Source organism: Amblyomma mixtum, chromosome 2 (genome assembly GCF_055824585.1).
Source record: "Amblyomma mixtum isolate Tamu chromosome 2, ASM5582458v1, whole genome shotgun sequence".
In the NCBI taxonomy this organism is placed as follows: domain Eukaryota; kingdom Metazoa; phylum Arthropoda; class Arachnida; order Ixodida; family Ixodidae; genus Amblyomma; species Amblyomma mixtum.
This window is the reverse complement of record NC_143013.1, coordinates 99,981,248-100,000,102: the sequence shown is the minus strand read 5'-3', so window position 1 is coordinate 100,000,102 and position 18,855 is coordinate 99,981,248. Positions and strand designations below refer to the sequence as shown.

General features: G+C 48.7%; 1 protein-coding gene across 4 annotated transcripts in view; it reads right to left on the bottom strand.

The window, feature by feature from the left end:
- Nucleotides 1-18,855, bottom strand: part of LOC149360285 (cytochrome P450 3A14-like) — an 80,397-nt gene that overhangs the window by 32,309 nt on the left and 29,233 nt on the right. For all 4 annotated transcript variants that reach the window (XM_089572248.1, XM_089572249.1, XM_089572246.1 and 1 more), the window contains exon 4: nt 5,907-6,003. In XM_089572248.1, the coding sequence (XP_089428374.1) occupies nt 5,907-6,003 (97 nt within the window). The remainder of the gene's footprint in view (nt 1-5,906; nt 6,004-18,855) is intronic.

The window sequence follows — 18,855 nt, the reverse complement described above, 5'->3', positions numbered from 1 at the left end:
GGCTACGCAACCTCTGATGATTATTTTTACTAGCTAGCAGGCTTGTACAGCACAGTACTTATCTCTAAACAATACCATAGTATTTCGCACTTCTCCGTGTAGCACTTGGTGGTGTACTTGACGCACGAGCAGTTGTGCCCGGCGAAGTCGGCTACACAGTAGAATGGGATACCGTTCGTCGTAGGGCTTGTCACTTTGTCAAAGACTGCCACTTATTCGAAGAATACGGTCCTTGTAAGTAAGAACTGGAATGTCGCTCAGTGTCTAGTCTGGTGGAAAGCGATCTCCTCTTTTCACGCACTGAATTTCGCTCTTCAAGCCTTCTCGCTGAGCTTGCCGTAGTATCTCTTGGCGACGTCCAGTTCAAACGCCGTCAGTGAACCTTTGTTAGCGTTCAAATGTCGTAACTTGTTGATATACCGTAGGACCCATACTAACACTCGGCACACTCTTCTTGCTTTGCTGTGCCGAACTGCGTCTGACAGCGTTGGAACTTCAGGGACACTTGTCGCTAGAAGGATTTTCACTCTTCTTCTTTCTCCATCTACTCCGAATGTTCCTTGGAAGCGAGGAGCGCGGCCGGGTGTGTTCAGTCGCCTTCATCCATGGTGATTCTTCCCACGAAATGAAACTCTAAATAATCTGATCAGCTATAACACTTCTGGTCATGAGATCCGCAGGAATCTCTGATCTAGGACAATGTTTCCGCGCATAGGTGTCGGTTTCGGGCTGAAGTTTCTTTACACGCTTCCTTGCAGACTGTTTCCATTAAGTGGGCTCTTCCGTGATCCAAAACAACGCGATTGTCTAATCAGTCCAAAAATGTGTCGCCCGTCATGGCTCCTTCAGGCTTGTCTGCACGACACGCCATCAGTTCCAGCCTCGTAGGATCGGGATGACCTTTGGCTTGCTAATTGTGATGATCGAAGTTCTAATCTCATCCGCTTTTGTTGCGCACATGTATGCTACTGGGCTGCTTATAGCAAAGATGTCCAGGTCTGTTTTCATGGCAGGCTCGATTGCGCCTAATTTGTAGCAGCGCTGCGCTTTAATCCTTTTCAATTCGTGTAGTGCCTCGCCCCACCGCACACACTTTGTGTTCAGATCGCGTAGTAGGATAGCATATCATTCTACATTTCTTTCCACAGCTCTTGGATTAAAGCCTTTGTCAAGACAGAGAATGCATCTAGATATTCAAGTCTATGATGCAGTCTTCCTGTGGTCTTGAGGAGAGACCTTTTATTGCTTGTTCCAGGCTTAGGTAGCTGCTGGACTGTTGTGTGATTGTGATGTTGTCTGTTTTGTGATTCCATGGCAGCCCTAACAACCTAAGAACAACCTTGCTGGTATCTTAATTTTATTGCTTCACAGTCATCCGTCGCAAATGCTCATTTAGTGTATTGTTGGCGTAGGCCCACTTGTGCACTTGCATAAAGGCCACGCTTAAGAGGTTCCTAGCTTTTTTATAAATGCGAGAAAGACACAGCACTAAAAAAAGAGCATAGGCATGGTAAAAGAACGGGACAAGCTCTGTACTTTCAAAAAGCTTTATATGGAGAAGAGCGTTTATATAGGGACTCCGTTACCCATGCGCAAAGGAGCGGACCGCAAACATCCACGTGTTTATAGATATGAATGAAGAAAAACCATTTCGCTTCGGTGAACAACAATTAACCTGTCACTAGAGCAATCATCTCCTCGTTCTTTTTATGAAAGGCTTCTAGAAGTTCACGTTCTGTTTTGTCACGACGCTTCATTAACACTTCAAAATCAGGACGATGGGGCTGGCAGGTGACTGGATTTTTTTTTTCCGAGCAGGCTTTCAGGCTTTCCGAGCAAGATGGGAACCTTATTTTGATAATTGCGCTCCAAGCAGTTTGTAATCTCCCTTTCGGCAAGTGATATGCGAAGTGCAATTGTTGGCATGCACTGTGAGTCGCCAGTATTTACTCCTACTGGTCCTTGAATGCACCGCCAAAGGCAATATCGTCCGCTAGGAGTTTCCCGTTGAGCTGCGTGTTTCTTCTAGTTACAAGTTCCCAGTGATACCCTGACCCAATGAGGAGATTGTCGTCATCTTTTTTTTTTATCACAGGTCCTGCTGGCCAAGCAAAGGTACAAGTAGATTGTTTATCTCAAGAGCTCCTATGTGATGAATCTTCTGGTTTTGCATGGTCAGCGACACAACTACTTTATTACACTCATGCTGATTTATGTCCACCGTATAAGCGACCTTTCAACGTTTCATTGCCAAGATCTCTGCAAACGAGTTTTCCCGATGCTCGCTTCGTAATGAATGAACGTTGGCTTTCGCTTTCGAAGAGAGTACGTAAGCAGACCGCTTTGGTTTCACCGGCACACAATATCACTACCGTGTGTAGGGGTACTTCTCGTTTGTGCGTTTCTTCCGTCATAGATTTCAAATTTATTGGGGCCATTACCCCATCAGACACACTAACTTTGACTTTCTAATACACACTGTTGCCGCATGCCACCCTGCGCAGTTAATGCATTTAATATTGCTTCCGCGCTAGTAGGAAAAGAGATTTTATTACATGGAGTGGAAGCAGCACCTTCCCGAAGAAAGCATTGTCCTGCATTGTCCATGAAATAATAGCACGCCAGGCGGCGCTTCGTGCCTGTTTTAATACAAATGAAACAACAATCTGTTCTTCCTGATAGCTGCAGTGCAGCTGCTGAGGATTTTGCTTTTGTTTTAATGATGTTATTTTAATTCCCAGTTGGTTTCAACGTCTTGAGCATTGATGCCTGGTGCTACTTGCTTGCCCCTTGCTGTGAAAGCAAGCTCTTCCAGCTTTGCGCTTGAATCCTCAGAAATTGAATTAACTTTGACAATAAAGACGGAGTGTAATTTGCAGCTGTTTCTGTTGACAGTACGCACGGAGATACAGCTCGCTTCGTGCGCCGTGCTGACGTTTCCAAGGCCTCCTAATACATGACGGCTCGGTGACACTCGAGCAATATTTCTTTCCGCAGCGCGCGCTGTAGTAGGAGTAAACCAGTGCGAGGTAGGCGACCTGTTTCCGGACGAGCACCTCCAACACACAGGAGAAAGACAAGGGTATCGCATAACTGTCAGAGGGAACGTATGTCTTTAGTGATTCCAAAAGGTTCAAGGTCTTAGTCCTTTTCCATGTGAGCGTGTTCGATAGCATCACTGAGCCGAAGCGCTATTTCAGCAATATGGCGTCGTCCTAGTACTTCGATGCTAGGGAAAGGCCCTTGTGCGTTCTTGCTGCTTCGACAGTCACAACACATTTTTAAGTATCCGAAATTGTCCAAGGTTGTAGTCCGTTCATCCTTCTGAACCATTTCCTCGTACTGTACACTTAAATTCTTGACACGACACATCTTTGCCGTCAAATTTTTCTAGCTGTAATTTCGGAAACTTCACCTGGCATGTTGGGGTTGCCACGCTTGCATTGTTGCTTACACAACTGTAAGCAGGCCACACGGCGGGTGCCCGGCACGCCTGCACTACGTGGCGATGACAAAGCGGGTCGTCAGGTCTATCTACTCCAAGTATGCCCAGAGGTTCGCCATTGTTCTGTTGTCGCGGTTGTGCGCACTATTACGCGGCCGTAGTAATGCTCTGAGATTGTCCGGAATCATTTCCAGCGCCCTGTACGCCGTGAGCATCACGCAATGCGACCCCGCCGAAGCCGGTGGTCTCATCGCAATGTGTCGTTCCAAGTCGCTGCGCTCGGTAGTACTGGGCGACGGCTTCGCAGTTTTTCTTCGCTGTTCGTGGGCGTCGTATGCAGGCAGTTGTTTTTAGTTTGCTCTCGACGAAAATCCTGGTCTGAGCACCAGTTTATCATGTCCATCATGCTCGGACAAAAATTTTGAAAATTGGAAAATTGTTACTCTTATGGAATCATCAAAGATGATGGCTCATTCTTCTGATATGTAGCAAAATCTTTCTTTTAAATTGTTTCCATAGATCGAATCGAACAGAAAAGACTGCCTTAGAAACCAACAGAAAAAAAACACTTTTGACGGCACCAAAAACGTCAACAGAAAAAAATTGCGAGACCGCCATCTGATGCTCTGCGAATACATTGATTGTTAGTGTGAAATCTTACATTATATGAAAAAATTGCGTTCATAAAAGGTATACACCTCAAAAATGGCGTTGTCCAGAATTTTTGGGTATGATTATGTCGCGTTTGTTAAAAAGATACAACTTCATTTAGCTACCAAATGACATCCGTTTATCTCATGTTGCGTGAGACGAGTGACGTCCCAAGTGGCACTCGGTAGTTTTTCTTTTGAAGCTTCCTTTGCATAGCTTCGCTTGCCTTTCGACTTGGAGCAATCCTGTTTCAGTTTAGGTTCGCAACTTAATACCTCGGCTTAGCAGAGCAGGCTGCAATCAGTAAATGCTTTAATGGAGCAATGACCCGACAAAACGTTCCCTCTGACTTTACAGATGGTCTGTCCGCGTCGGGCAGCCTATGACTAGGCAAAACAGAACGCGTACTCAGATCTGAAGCTACACAAAACTGTTGCTAATTGCGGCTACAACTTTCTGTAGCAATTCATTGCGACTGCAGCTGAACCTTGTTAAGCTGCTCAAGCAGAAGCGGAACCTTCCATCTGACGTCTGCAAACTGGAAGCCGATTCGGGAAGGTTTTCAAACCTTAGAATGACGCTTGACTCAGGTGCACTTCTGTTGTCCAAACGCTCGGCTACCACACAGCTGAAAAGACGAGCAACAGCCGGTCACGAACCGTGAGCGAATAAAACGAACTTTCAACCGAACTGGAGGAATTTATGGCGGGAAAATAATTTTTATACCTGATTAGGGCACCTAGAGCATCTAGAGTATGGTTTACGAAAATTGTAAATCGTTTTTTATTTCATATTTGGGGTGGTGTTTCCTTATTGTTTTGTAACAATGTAGTGTCTTTCTGATGCTTGCATTTTATTGAATTATCTTTGAAATTAAAAGCTTTTTGTTCCTTTTATGCTTGTCAAGTTGTATTCACGGTACCATAATTTGCATGGGAAGCAAGGCTGTTTTTCGTCATGTTCTTTTTTACTTTTCTTCTTTTCTATTAGACGTGCTTTACTACAATGAAAAAAGTTCTTTCGCGCCTACGAGTGAGTGAGTGAGTGAGTGAGTGAGTGAGTGAGTGAGTGAGTGAGTGAGTGAGTGAGTGAGTGAGTGAGTGAGTGAGTGAGTGAGTGAGTGAGTGAGTGAGTGAGTGAGTGAGTGAGTGAGTGAGTGAGTGAGTGAGTGAGAAACATTTCATTGCACAAGCCATGTCTCTGTCGTGAGCACCAGATCCCCAGTTAGGTTAGGCCAAAGCTCGGGGGTAGGGGGGGGGCGGTGCAGTGGCAGCTATCGGGTCTAGAGCTCTGGTGACATGGGGTGAATGAGCGGTGGTCTGTGGTGAGATGCTCAATACATCGTACGTTTATTTTATTGCTCGAATTATTGATGATACTTTTCTGCCAAAATACAAGAGAGACTATAGGTTACGCACCTAACAACGGCGCTTTCGAGATTTTATCACGTTCCGTTTTGCATATTTGCTGCTCACCAATGGTGGCGAAAAGCTGGCATGAAACTAGAATAAATTTCATAACGTTCATGTAATTCATTTGGGAAGTTCGCTTTCAACGGTAAAAAACACCATTCTCCGGCGTAGTTGCGAAGTCGTCACACTGAAGAATCCTGGTGCACTTCTTACTTTATATACGTCTATTACAATCAGAGTAAAGGTTGTTTTCTCGTAACAAACACATCTCAGAAAAGCCTATTTACTGTATATCATAGGTTCGTGTTCTGTAATGAAACATCTTCAATTATTTCAGCCCGAAAGGCAATGGAGCCTAAAACCACTAGCTTTACAAATCTACGTCCATTTCCACTCACCCCTCGACCCATGAAGTTCTTGAAGTGGCGTATGTTGACCGTCTCTATTAAGTCCAGGTCCATCGTCACGACAAATGGCACGTCCCCGTCATAGAAGCTGCGTGGTGATTGGAAACACTCATTACAACTGCGTCACGCGCAACACTAAGGTGAGCGACATAGCCGTGAAACAAAATAGAAGAATATACCCGGTGGTATTGTTACAAAGAGCAAACTCAAGGGGCCTGAAATCTCAAAAGCGGTGTGCTAGGGTGTGACTTCCAAACACTTTCGAAGTTGTCGCCTCCCAACTGCTTGTGCGTTCCTGCGCCTCACCATTTGAATTTGCCGGGATAAGTACCCACGACTTTCCATCGTACTACAGATTTCAAAAGTGGCACCGACAATTCCCCTCCTTAACGACACGATCAAGTAAGCAGCTCGCCAACTACTCATAAACAAGGAATAGTAGTAGTAATGCTAATATTACTCTGTTATTACTACTGGTATATTAGTACCTAACATTACATATATTGCTACTACCTCCCACCACGTGTTGCTGTCAACACCACCGCAAATGGAACTTTCCTGTGATCACTTACTGTGCCTTTGTCGTGGAACTTACGCATTGCATTGTTATGAACTACAAAGCCTCTAGTTTATTTACGCGACATCATTACCGTCTAGTAGCAGAACAACGGGGAAGCTTTACATCCCGAGATCCTCCGGCAGTGGCACGTCGCCACTAATCTCCAAGGACGTCCCGACATCCCCTTGTGGCACCGCTTATGAGCGTTATCTAAATATGGCATTCGTCGTATCACTACAGCCTACATTCATGTTGGAGTTTCCGTCGTCTAGAAATCTTCCAACTGCTTTCTCCATGTTCCACATTGTAACTTCATGTGGTTTCTGCCAAATGGCAATGATTGACCGATTTATCCTCGCAGACAACAGAGGATGCGCCCGAAGAGACGAGGACAGCCTGCGTGCGGAGCGGAGGCAGCGAATAAATCTCCTGTGGACTGCCGCTCTGCCAAGTCTGTCCAGATCTCAGCCTTGAAAAGAGAGCAAGGCTCAGAGGTCTGTACTGTATCTTCTTCTGCACTGCTTCGCATTTCATCGTTCAGTATTACGCGCCATGTATGGTGCGGTATTAAACTTCAATTCTGGCAATGCCTGTAAGACATAAACATTACTTCGCAATTCATTCCTGAACTGTATAACATGTAGACATTCACGAAACATTGCACGCAATCAGGAGATCATTGATATAGAAGTTCTGAATAAAACTTTCGATAATTCGGAGCAACTGTTTTTGTAACGAATAACATTCATTGACGCCTTTCTTCGTTCACATAAGCTGACCTACATTAGGTGACAAGTGCAGAGAATAAAGACTATCATAAGCGATTTCAACTGTAAACAGCTGCTTTCATGAGGCTATACGTTATACAAGGCACCAGGTACAGGTGCGGCCAGAATAATACGGAGCACAGGAAGGGTCACGGAGGAGCGGAAACGTTCTTATGCGCGCTGCCTAGCAGTGGCGACAGGAACTATCTTAATTTGGTCGCGGCGAGATGGCGCCGGTAGCATGGACCCACTTTTTCCTCAGGCCTATCAACATCACAGCATATAGCATGCAATCCCTTGCTCTATAATCGACTGATACTCTGCTGACAGCGCCATGCGCTTTGTTGCCCCGTCTCTCGCATCGAGGAGCGGCGCGCGCTTCAAACGGGCGCAAGACGGCCGTTTTGGCACTACGTGTTATCTCGGCCCTTCAGTCCGCGCGGCCACCGCTTTGCAGAGATAGCGGCAGGGTTGCAGCAAAGAGGGGGTCTCGGAGGCAGGCACTCTCGCTGCGCGCGGATAGCCAGGGGTGTCTTTGTTGTTCTGATAGGTGGCGCTTAGATGCAGTTTCTGCTAGCTTGGCCGCTTTTCGCGTGCTACGTATTATTCTGGCCGCACCTGTACCTTTCGTACCAGGTGTTTGAGGGAATACTTTAAGTAATTTTTAAAAATATGCTTTTTGGAATAAAAATGTCGCTTTTGCGGCATAGTATTACCAGTCCTGGCAGACACCAGAAAGCCGGTTGATCGTTTTATGTTATAAGGTGTTTGTTTAATTTCTATTACCTAACTTTTCTACTATTAAATTTAGGTGCCTAGCCACAATTCAAGATTTGTGGCCGGTCCTCAGTAATAACCATTTCAGTTTATAGAATCTCGAAAACGCGATAAGCCTCGGCGCTGTGGCTCGACAACATTTGGCTAAATCATGCCAAAATGCATTCTGTTTCGAAAAGCATGCAGGCAAAGCAACCTTTGCAGGGCATGTAACTAGTCAAGAAAGTCAAATTTTGTCCAGCGAAAGTGCTAATGGTAATCGCGTTTACTAAATTATAGAAACTGGTATGGTTATAAATAACGACTGGCTACAATTCTGTAATTGCTATTATGCAAATACAGAATCCCTAGCTGTAATAGTTAAAAGTGATTATTAAGAATTAGGTAACCAGCTCACTACTCAAAGCAATTCACCGGTTTTCTGGTGTCCACCAACGCTTGTAATGCGCTGCTGAAAAAGGCACATTTTTATTGTGAAAAACCTAACACTCGCCAAGAAATTGAAGAACAGGGTAAAAACAAATGACGTTTCGGGGCCCCTACGGATCCCTTGTTCACATATGAAAACGAAAAACGGATATGCCGTGTTTATACTGATGAAGGTCGCTGTAATGAGCATGTGCATGCTGTAGGCAAGGGCCCACGTGTCCGATTAAGTGTGTGTGGAGTTGATTGGATATGGAATGACTCTAGGAGTAGGCGTGATGATAATGATTTCTCGGTGGATATGATACTGGCTGCGTCCCAGGCGATAATGTGACTGGTGCTTTTGTGGTGATCTGCCAGGGCGTTTTCTTCGGTGCGCCCCTTGGCAACGTCATTTTTATGCTCCCTGACCCGTCTCCTGTAATTTGTTTTTACCCTGTTCTTCAATTTCTTGGTGAGTGTTAGGTTTTTCACAATGATGTCATTTCCTCGCCAGAAGAGTTTTCGTGGAACTCTGAACTAAGGCATATTTTGACCTCCAAAACACTATTGTGATAATTACTTAAAATCTTCCCTGAAGCACTTGGTACGTGACGTTTGTATTTATTTCGGCTGTAGTTCAGTAAACAAAGGAATGAATATGATTATTTTATTGACCGACCGACCAACCGACCGACCGACCGACCGACCGACCGACCGACTCATTTTTAAGCAGCCGAAGGAGCAGGAAAGCTACAGGCACAGAGGTCTTTTTTATGAAGTAATTTTTTCAATAACCAAAACCGAGAAGAGGCGTCCACTTGCGGTATCTCTTCTGCAAGCGAGGACCCGACTACACGCAAATAGTATGGAAGTGCTCTTTTTGATTGCGGTTACTAAGTATATGTGAACGTCATGATTTAAAGGGCATCATTACCAATGCAAGACATACAGATTTCAACCTATTTCAAGCTTTCTTTTACACAGATATTAACTACTGCTGTAAAACGAACAGGAATTTAATTCTCCGAAGGACATTGGTGTGGTTGAGTGCTTTCAATAACATACCTATAACTTTTGATGACAAGTCAATTCAAGCCTCAAGTTTACTCTGTCATTATGTGGTATTCTTAAATCGAACATTTAGTATGTCACGCTTACTACCGTTAATTAACGACACCATATTATATTGCCTCGTATTTAGCCACACTGAGTCGATGACACCTCCTTTGAGACCGACACCGATACCCCCACACGCTCTGAGGGTGTCTGCGAGTGCTCACCATAAGTGCGCGAAAAGGTTACACCGCCTCATGAGCGCCTACACTCTCTCGCGTTAAAAAGTGTTAAGGAGTAGCTCCAAAGAGAGAAAAACGTAGAAATAATACAAGAACATCGTCCAGCGGCCATTTCTTCATGCACTCAGCGCTAAAACAGGACTTGCCGCCCCGATTTCGCTACATCAGGTATTTTCTCCTGGTGTTCGCCGCTTTGCCTCGCGTCGGTCGACAGTGAACCAATCGGCACACAGAACTGGTTCGTGTGCGCCACCTTCCGCGTTTCCGATCCGTCCACCCTAAATGGCCTCCGTGGGCTTTCGCTCAAGTTATGCGTTTCATTGGGCATGAGCCTTCACATTATTGATAAAACATAACAGAATCGAGGATCGAAGTTACCTCACGTCCTTGCTGCGCCAGAGACGTCATTTGAAAAAGCGGCTCGCGCCGATCGTAGCGCAGCGGCTTCTGAATTCACGAATGCAAGCTTTTCTTCTCTGCATAGATTCATGGGCGTGATCGTCATTATGCAGATAACTCAAGTAATGTTTAGAATTAGACTTCTTGCGTGCATTAGTTGTTATATGGAGAAATTTAGGAGATTCGAAAGCAGTAAATACGCTCCGACGATCAAACTTTCCACGTCTGTTCACGGCGCTTCGTCTCTCATACAGTATAATTGCTCCCGCCGAAGTGCGTATCAGCGCCACGGTGGCTCAGTGGTTAAGGCGCTCGTCTATTGAGCAGGAGTACGCGGGCGGCCGTTTCGAAGGAGGCGAAACGTAAAAGGCGACCATGTGCTGTGCGAGGTCAGCGCACGTTAAAGATCCCCACTGGTCGAAATTGTTCCGGAGGCCTCCACTAAGGCACCTCTTTCTCTCTTTCTTGTTCCAGACCCTCCTTCCTCCATCCCTTTACGGCGTGGTTCGGGTGTTTACCGAGATATGAGACAATTACTGTCATTTCTTTTACTCAAAAACCATGTTTCAATTTTCAGAGCTGATAACTATTTCGGGTGTTGACTCCTGCGTAATGACGGCGTGAAAGCCTAACTTGAAGGGAAATCTTGCGAGTGATACATAGACTGACTCCTGTGGTGGCTAAAATACGTACTGGGCAATAGGGTACGATGCCAGTACCCACTGCGATTTTTTTCCTGTACGATATTTTAAAGCTTTGTGTCCTGTTTTATTGTATGCTGTAGACGCTGCTTAAGCGTCCGGCAGCCATTGATAATAATGTCAGCGTCGCCTGAACGGCTAACACTGAGCCGGGGCCGATGGCCGTGCGCGCCGAAGGCATTCCCTTCTTCTTCGCACGCACAGTTGCGCGGCGAAGTCGTGCACGCACGACGCGCAATTCCGGAATTTCGGAAGAATTTCGGAACGAAATCTGGCCCCTTAGAGTGCGACCTTTATGTACCTTCCGCGCACCTACCCGAAAATTTCTAGGCGCTAATAACTGCGCGACCGCGAGCGCGCGAAAATGAAGGTCAGCGCGAAACAATGTGAACACTGACACCGCCAGGAGTACGCGCACCTGCGCCTTCATCAACCGCGCAATGTGTATGACAGCTAGAATCCTCACGGAAGTGAAACACGCCATAGCAGGATTGTGACGTGGCACCTCAGCTGTCACTTTCATAACAGCTGCGGTTTCCACTAACGTCAGAGAACCTTTGCCTTTGTTTTGTAATTCTCTTCCTATTTTCTTTCAGGCTCACGTCTCTGCCTGGGCATACAGCTGCTATGTCCTCTCGCATGGCAACGCCACTGAACTGCTTATATTTCTTTATGACCCGCCTTAATGTTTATTTCCATTTGGTAGGGAGGTAGCTCAGAAGCACTGAAATTATGTAGTTTGCAGAAGTCTACATGTTGGCTTGCAAAGTTATGAAAAAGTTTGAAATTTACACATGCCCTATACAATATTGCTTTAAAGTCCAAGCTAATTGAATATTTTTGAGGAGCGCTTTAGATCTTAGAAAAAAGCAACTTATTACTGCAATATAACAATACATCCACATTTGAAAAGGCCTCTTCCAGAGCCTTTCCATTCTTTGTACAGTCCTCTAATAGCCGACATCGTGGCCCAGTGCTTATCATGCTAACGTTCTGAGAACAAGGACGGTGGTTCAGTTCCTGCGGAGGTCACGTTTCAATCGAGGGGAGCTCAAACAGTCGTCGATGAGCTGTGCGATGTCACCGTACAAAGAACTCCAAGTGCTTGAAATTGGTATTAAAGGTGCATTAAGAGCATCCTCAGCGCGTTTTTTTACCGCCGGAACTCAACATACACGCTCAGAGAATTCTTAAAAACTGCTAATTACTGTTCTGTCTGGCCTATTTCCCCATAAAATCGGATGAAACGTCCCGGCTTCCGCCTTTATTTTGAACTGACTTCCTATAGTAGGAGGAGTCCACCAACGCGTGCAGGCCGGTTCAGCCAGTCGCGTGGCGACTTCGCTGTCCTTATATTTTGATTTTAGGCTTCTGTGAATAAATAGTTTCAGCCGCAGACAATATAACCGCAAATTAGGCTCATGAAAATAAAAATACGCGGGCACACATTATTTTAGGCATAACTGTGCACATCGCAATGTGACAAGCCGCCACGCGCCTGCGGGCTTAACGGCACTCCACGCGTTGATTGATTCCTGCAACTCTCGGCGGTGAGTTAAAAAGAAAGGCAGCAGCTCGGATGTTTAATTTGATGTAATAGAGAAATCGGCCACAGACTGCAATAATTCAAAGTTTGTAAGAACGCTTGGGGCGTGTAAATCGAGTTCCCGCGGTAAAATATGACTTCAACATCGTCTTTAGTGCACCTTTAATCCTCCCAGTGTAACGCGGCCATCTTCCTTCCTTTTCTCGTACCCGACTCGATTAGTTCTCTACCTGCCCCCCCCCCTCCCCCACCTCGTCCCTGTTTAGGTGCCCAATGAGAGTGAGGCGGATACAGTGCCTTTGGTTTTCTTAACATCAATTATTACTGCTATTACGAGCAGATATTTCTTGCTAGTGTAAGACAGGGCTTCGGCTCCCGAACCATCGGCGGCTCGCGCTTAAGGCGGAAGACGAAAAATGAATCAACGTGCTGATGCTCGTGCGTGTTCTTTACTAATCGTTGCCTCTGGTCTGTACCGGAACTGTGCCGCTAGGCGTTCGCGACGCAGCGCCTTGGAAGACGTCCTACATTACACTTCGTGGAGGTGTCGCCTGCTCTCACCGTCGAGATGCGCACCAATGCCCAGGCTACAAGGTTCTACCACGCTGCCCGACACCATGGCTCCACCTCCCCAGCCTGTTCGCACTGCTGTCATCTGTTCCGGTGCCATCCGTCAGCGCGACCCTACGATCATCAGCGGCACGAACGATACCGATATAGAAGACTGGCTCGCCTCCAGTGAATGCGTCAGTGCGTATAACAAGTGGGCTGACAGCGTCAAACTCACTAACGTCATGTTTTATTTGAGCGACGTCGCCAACCAGTGGTTCCGGAACCACGAAGCTGACATCTCCAGCTGGGCGGATCATAAAACCAGCCTCATAGAGCTCTTTGGCAGTCCCGCTGTGCGTAAGCTTCGTGCCGAGCAACGCTTGCGCAGTCGGGCACAACAAAGCGGTGAAAACTTTACAAGCTGCAACGAAGATGCTGTGGACCTTTGCAAGCGCATCAAGGCTTTCATGAGCTAGGCCGACAAGATCAGAAATTTTCTGAAAGACATTGATGGTGACGCCTTTCAGATGCTCGTCGCGAAGAATCCCCAGTCTGTCTCCGATGTGATAAGCTACTGCCAAAGCTTCGATCAGCTGCGCAAACAGCGCCTTTCCACACGGCGGGCCGGTTTTCAAGAGGCAACCATTTTCAGCTTGGCTCTTCCCGGGGACAGTGCTCGGTACCACCCGTCGCTCCTCCAGCACATTCAGCAGTTTTTCCGTGAGTAAGTCGCCCGTCAGCTATGCTTGTCTACCGGCTCATCTACGCCTGCGCCGCCGCTCACTCCCAACCTCCAGCGTGTCATACAGGAGCAAGTCACCGAGGTACTGCCCCCTCTTCCTCCATCTACTCAGCACTAACAGATCGCGGCTCCTTTAACGTACGCTGATGCTGTACTGCGACCGCGGCCCTCACCTCCTGCTCCTCTCTACAGGCCTCCTCACCACCTGTTAGAACCCCAGCGACCTACACTTCCAACTTATCGTCCGGTTGCCCGGCCACGATCTCAGCCGCAGCCTGTCAAACCCTGGCACACGCAAGACAACCACCCTATTTGCTACGCCTGTGGAGTCGCTGGCCACGTGGCTCGTTTGTTCCGCATTCGCGACCATCATACGTACAATTATAGGCGTGAGCCGCCGTACGATCTTCCGCCGTCCTCCACGCCTGCGTCACATGACCGCCTCCGGATTTCTCGTCTCCTAGTTACCATTTCCGCTCCCACCGTTCGCCGTACCCTGGCCGACGAACCCATTCTCCGATGCTCCGCCGCCAACCCGCCATGCAAGCGGAAAATTAACGGCCGCAGTTCCGGAGGCAAGAACTGCGCGGCCAGCGACTCGCTAAAGACCTGTTTCCGTGCCCGCCAACATTATCAACGTGTTCGGTGAGGGAGTCACCGACGAAGCACTTCTTGACACTTGCGCAGCTGTTTTGTGTTCTTAGTCACACCCTCTGTCGCAGACTCAAAAAAAGTGTCGACGGCTCTACCTGCCGTTTCTCTCCGCACCGCCAGCGCTCAGGACATTCGGCCATCAGCCGCATTCACTGCCCGCCTGCTTATCGAGAACGTCGCCTACACAATACAGTTCATCGTTCTCGCCCGCTCACCTCACGACGTCATCCTTGGTTGGCACCTCCTTTCTACACACCACTCCGTTATTGGCTGCGCGCATGCTCAGATTCAGTTATCGCCCTTCAGTGAAACTCCCTTGGACGTACACGGTGCTGCTACCGCTACTTTGGTCGTCTCATAGGACACAGACTTACCGCCTTTTTCTACAGTGCTGGTGCCTCTTGTGCTGCTCCCTCCGACGCACCTGTCACTTATACGCCCTCTTCACGATGCGCTAACCAGAAATCTATTCTGCTGCCTCATGCCGTGCTTACAATTAATTATTCGTGGCTCAAGCATTATTTATGTGTCCAAACCGTTCTCCTGCCCTACCACTTAACTCCGTGGGCAATCGCTTGGTAGTGTTGCCTTTCTCGAGCCGGCCTTAGCATACCCCTTCGTTGATAGCACGGCCGGCCTTCATGTCAGCGCCTTTACACCTCTTCCCATCGCCAGTCCATCTTCTCCGGATGTTTTTCGCCGTTCCGTCGACGCCGCCCTGACGTCTACCCAAAGAGCCCAGCTTGTCGCCGTCCTGCACCGCTTTGCAGCTTCGTTTGACTACAAGCAAACAACATTGGGCCGCGCAACCACCATTACCCACAGTATTGACACTGGCACCAATGCCCCTTTACGCCGACGTCCGTACCGCGTGCCAGCCGCTGAGCGTCGCATCATTGACGAACAGGGGACCGACATGCTCGAGCGCCACGTGATATAGCCGTCGCACAGCCCGTGGGCATCGCCGGTAGTCCTGGTCAAGAAAAAAGACGGTTCCATCCGTTTCTGCGTCGACTACCGTCGTCTAAACAAAATTACACGCAAGGACGTTTACCCTCTCCCTCGCATCGGCGACGCCCTCGACTGCCTGCAGGGTGCTGAGTTGTTCTCTTCATTGTACTTGCGCTCTGGTTACTGACAGGTGCCGATGGCAGACGCCGATCGCCCAAAAACTGCATTCGTCACACCCGACGGCCTCTACCAATTTAATGTCATGCCCTTCGGCCTCTGCAATGCCCCCGCCGCATTCGAGCACATCATGGGCAACCTATTACGCGGGCTTAAATGAGACATGCCTTCGTTAGCTTGATGACGTTGAAAACATTTCCCCGAATTTTTCGTCTCACCTCCAGCGCCTTGAGACTTCTTCGATGCCTGGCCGACGCTGGCCTCCAACTCAATTTCAAAAAATGCCGCTTCGGGGCTCGGCATCTCACCATTCTTGGACATGTCTTGTCAAAGGATGGTGTGATCCTGGACCCGGCAAAGTTGCGAGCTGTAGCATAATTTCCGAAACCCACTTCTGCAAAAGACTTCCGCAGCTTCGTCGGCCTCTGCTCCTACTTCCGCCGCATTGTCCGCAACTTTGTCCGCAACTATCATCGACCCCCTCACCAAGCTCCTTTCTGGCCATGACCTTTCGGCCTGGTCGCCAGCCTGTTATGAAGACTTTACGACACTCAGTAGCCTACTGACCACTCCGCCAATTCTGCGTCATTTCGACCCTCATTCTCCGAAGGAACCCACACCGATGCCAGTGGCGTCGACCTCGGTGCAGTACTCGAGCAACGCAAGCCTGGCTTTGACGAATATGTTGTCGCTTACGCCAGCCGAAAAATGACAAAAACTAAAGCCATCTATTCTATCACCGAGAAAGAGTGTTTAGCGAACCTTTGGTCGATCGTCAAATGCCGTCCTGACTCATACCGGCACCCTTTTGACGTTCCGATCAACACGCCCTCCGCTGGTTGTCCTCTTTTGAAAGATCGCTCTGGTCGACTGGTGCGCTAGGCTCTGCGACTTCAAGAGTACGACATTCACATTGTCTATCGTTCCGGCAGTAACCTTGCCGATGCTAATGCCCTCTCACGTTCCCCTCTGCCATCTGAGGCAGTGCATTGCATATCCACCCTGCGTTCTTTGACGTTTGAGTCCACTGATACAGCTTCCGAGCAACACAGAGACCCGTGGATCACTTGCCTCTTGGATTTCTTATCTGGCCAATCGTCTCCATCTCCTTCCCGTGCTCTCCGTCGTCAGTCCCACCATTTCGCCATTAGAGACGAGCTTCTTTACCGCCGAAACTACCTTCCGGATTATCGCAAGTGGCTGCTTGTCATTTCGACCCATCTGCGCTCATTCATATGTTCTTCCTACCACGATGATCCCCAGTGTGCCCATGCCGGCTTGTTGAAGACCTTCACCCGCCTACGACATCGGTACTACTGGCGTGGGATGCATCGTTATGTTCACAAGTGCGTTCAGTCCTCCACCGCATGGCAGCACCGAAAAAACCAACCTCGCCGACCCGCCGCTCCTCTGCAACCGCTGCCTTGCCCAGCGCACCCTTCGAGCGTGTTGTCATTGACCTCTACGGCCCTCTTAATAGCACATCAGCCGGAAACCGCTGGATCATTGTTGCCATCGGTAATCTTACCCGCTACACCGAAATGTCGCCTTTACCATCTGGTACAGCCCACGACATTGCATCCTTCATCCTCCATCGCATCATTCTTCGCCATGGTGCTCCCAAAGTGTTGCTGAGTTATAGAGGTCCGGCCTTTCTATCTCAAGTTGTAAACGCTCTCATCGAGGACTGCAACATCGTTCACCGCACCACCTCCGCCTACCATGCGCAGACAAATGGCCTGGTTGAGCGTTTTCACCGCTCTCTTGGCGACATGCTGCCCATGTATGTAGCTTCCGACCACTGCAACTGGGACCGCGTTCTGCCTTTCCTCACCTATGCTTTGTAGGGTCCGCTCACGGGCCCACTCATATTCCACGCCGCTCACCGCGGGTAGCCTCGACAACCCTTCCTATCGAGTGGCGGGGCAGGGGGAACAAGGATACGCGGGGGAGCCTACTTAACGAAGGCACGACCGCCGAGGCTCTCTCTCTTGACACCGGCTCTCTTGACACCTGCCCGAGGATCACCTGACCCTGCTCACCCAACGACGCCCGACCCCCTGCCGCGACAGAATGTGACATTACAACTCTTGTTCCAAAGACCTGCCTCGAGTCACTGCATGTGCGTCCTCGCGCAGAGGAATCGCCCTTAGCTTATAACTCCGCTTCTCAAGCCATCACCGTATTCTCTCCATACTTTCTCCTCTACGGCAGTGAGCCTTCTTGCACAATGGACACCATGCTCCCATATCGCCCTGATGCTTCTGAATTGACTATTTCTCAAGACGCCACTTATGCCGAAGAAAGCCGCCAGCTTTCTCGGTCTTTCTGTTCACGCACCCAGCAGCAACAAAAAAGCACCCATGTTTCCTCTGCCCTTCTTCCCACTTATCTTCCTGACTCTTTCATCTTGCTCAGGGTGCCTTCCTCAAGTCCCGGCCTTTCCTCCAAACTTCTCAGCAAGTACCAGGGCCCCTACCGCGTTCTTAAGCAGACCTTCACCGTCTACCTGATTGAACCCCTTACTCCGTCCACTGACCCGTCTCAAACCATACTACGACCCTGCCGTCGTCACATCACCCTAGGACGCCAGGATGGCGCCTTTTCGCCCGCGGGAAGTTGTAAGACAGGCCTTCGGCTGCCGAACCCTCGGCGGCTAGCTTAAGGGAGAAGACGACGAAGACAACGGCGCCGATGCTCATGCGTGAGCGCTGATCGCTGCCGCTGGGACTGATCGCTGCCTCAGGACTGAACCTAGCCGGTATAGCCGTTCGCGACGCAGCGCCTTCGAAGACGCCCTACACTACAGAACGAAAGAAGAAAGGAAGTAAGAAGTGTCGTAGTGGAGTGCTCCGGAATAATTTCTACCACCTGGGGATATTTAACGTGCACTGATATCGCACAGCAGATGGGGGGGGGGGGGGGGGGGGGGTATCTGTTGCAGCTAGCGTCTTCACTGCGCTGCGTTTGCAGCGTCTTCACTTCGGCGGACACGGTTGTTACGACGCGCGTCTGTTCATTCACTCTTTCCTCTCATATCTTTCAACTCACGTCTATTTGCTCTGCACGTGGCAGCGGTTGCGGCTCAGCTCGATCCAGTCGGCAGGCCCGTGCAATTTCCTTTTCATCCTCCTTTCAGTTGCAACAACAGCAGCACACGGGCGTCTTTTGCCTTTCGCCTCCATCGAAACGCGGTCGCTACTGGCGGTCTTGTTCGAACCCGGGTACGACGGCTCTGTATACGAGTGCCTCAACCACTGAGCCATCGCAGTGCCGATCCTTGTCTGAAGACCGCTCTACGTTGAAAACCGAGCCTCGAACAGAAACTGAACTGCCAACGCACCTAATTCAAATTTTGCCTAAGCACGCTAAAACACCAGTCAATTTTTTCCCAATATCAATGAAGAACGCA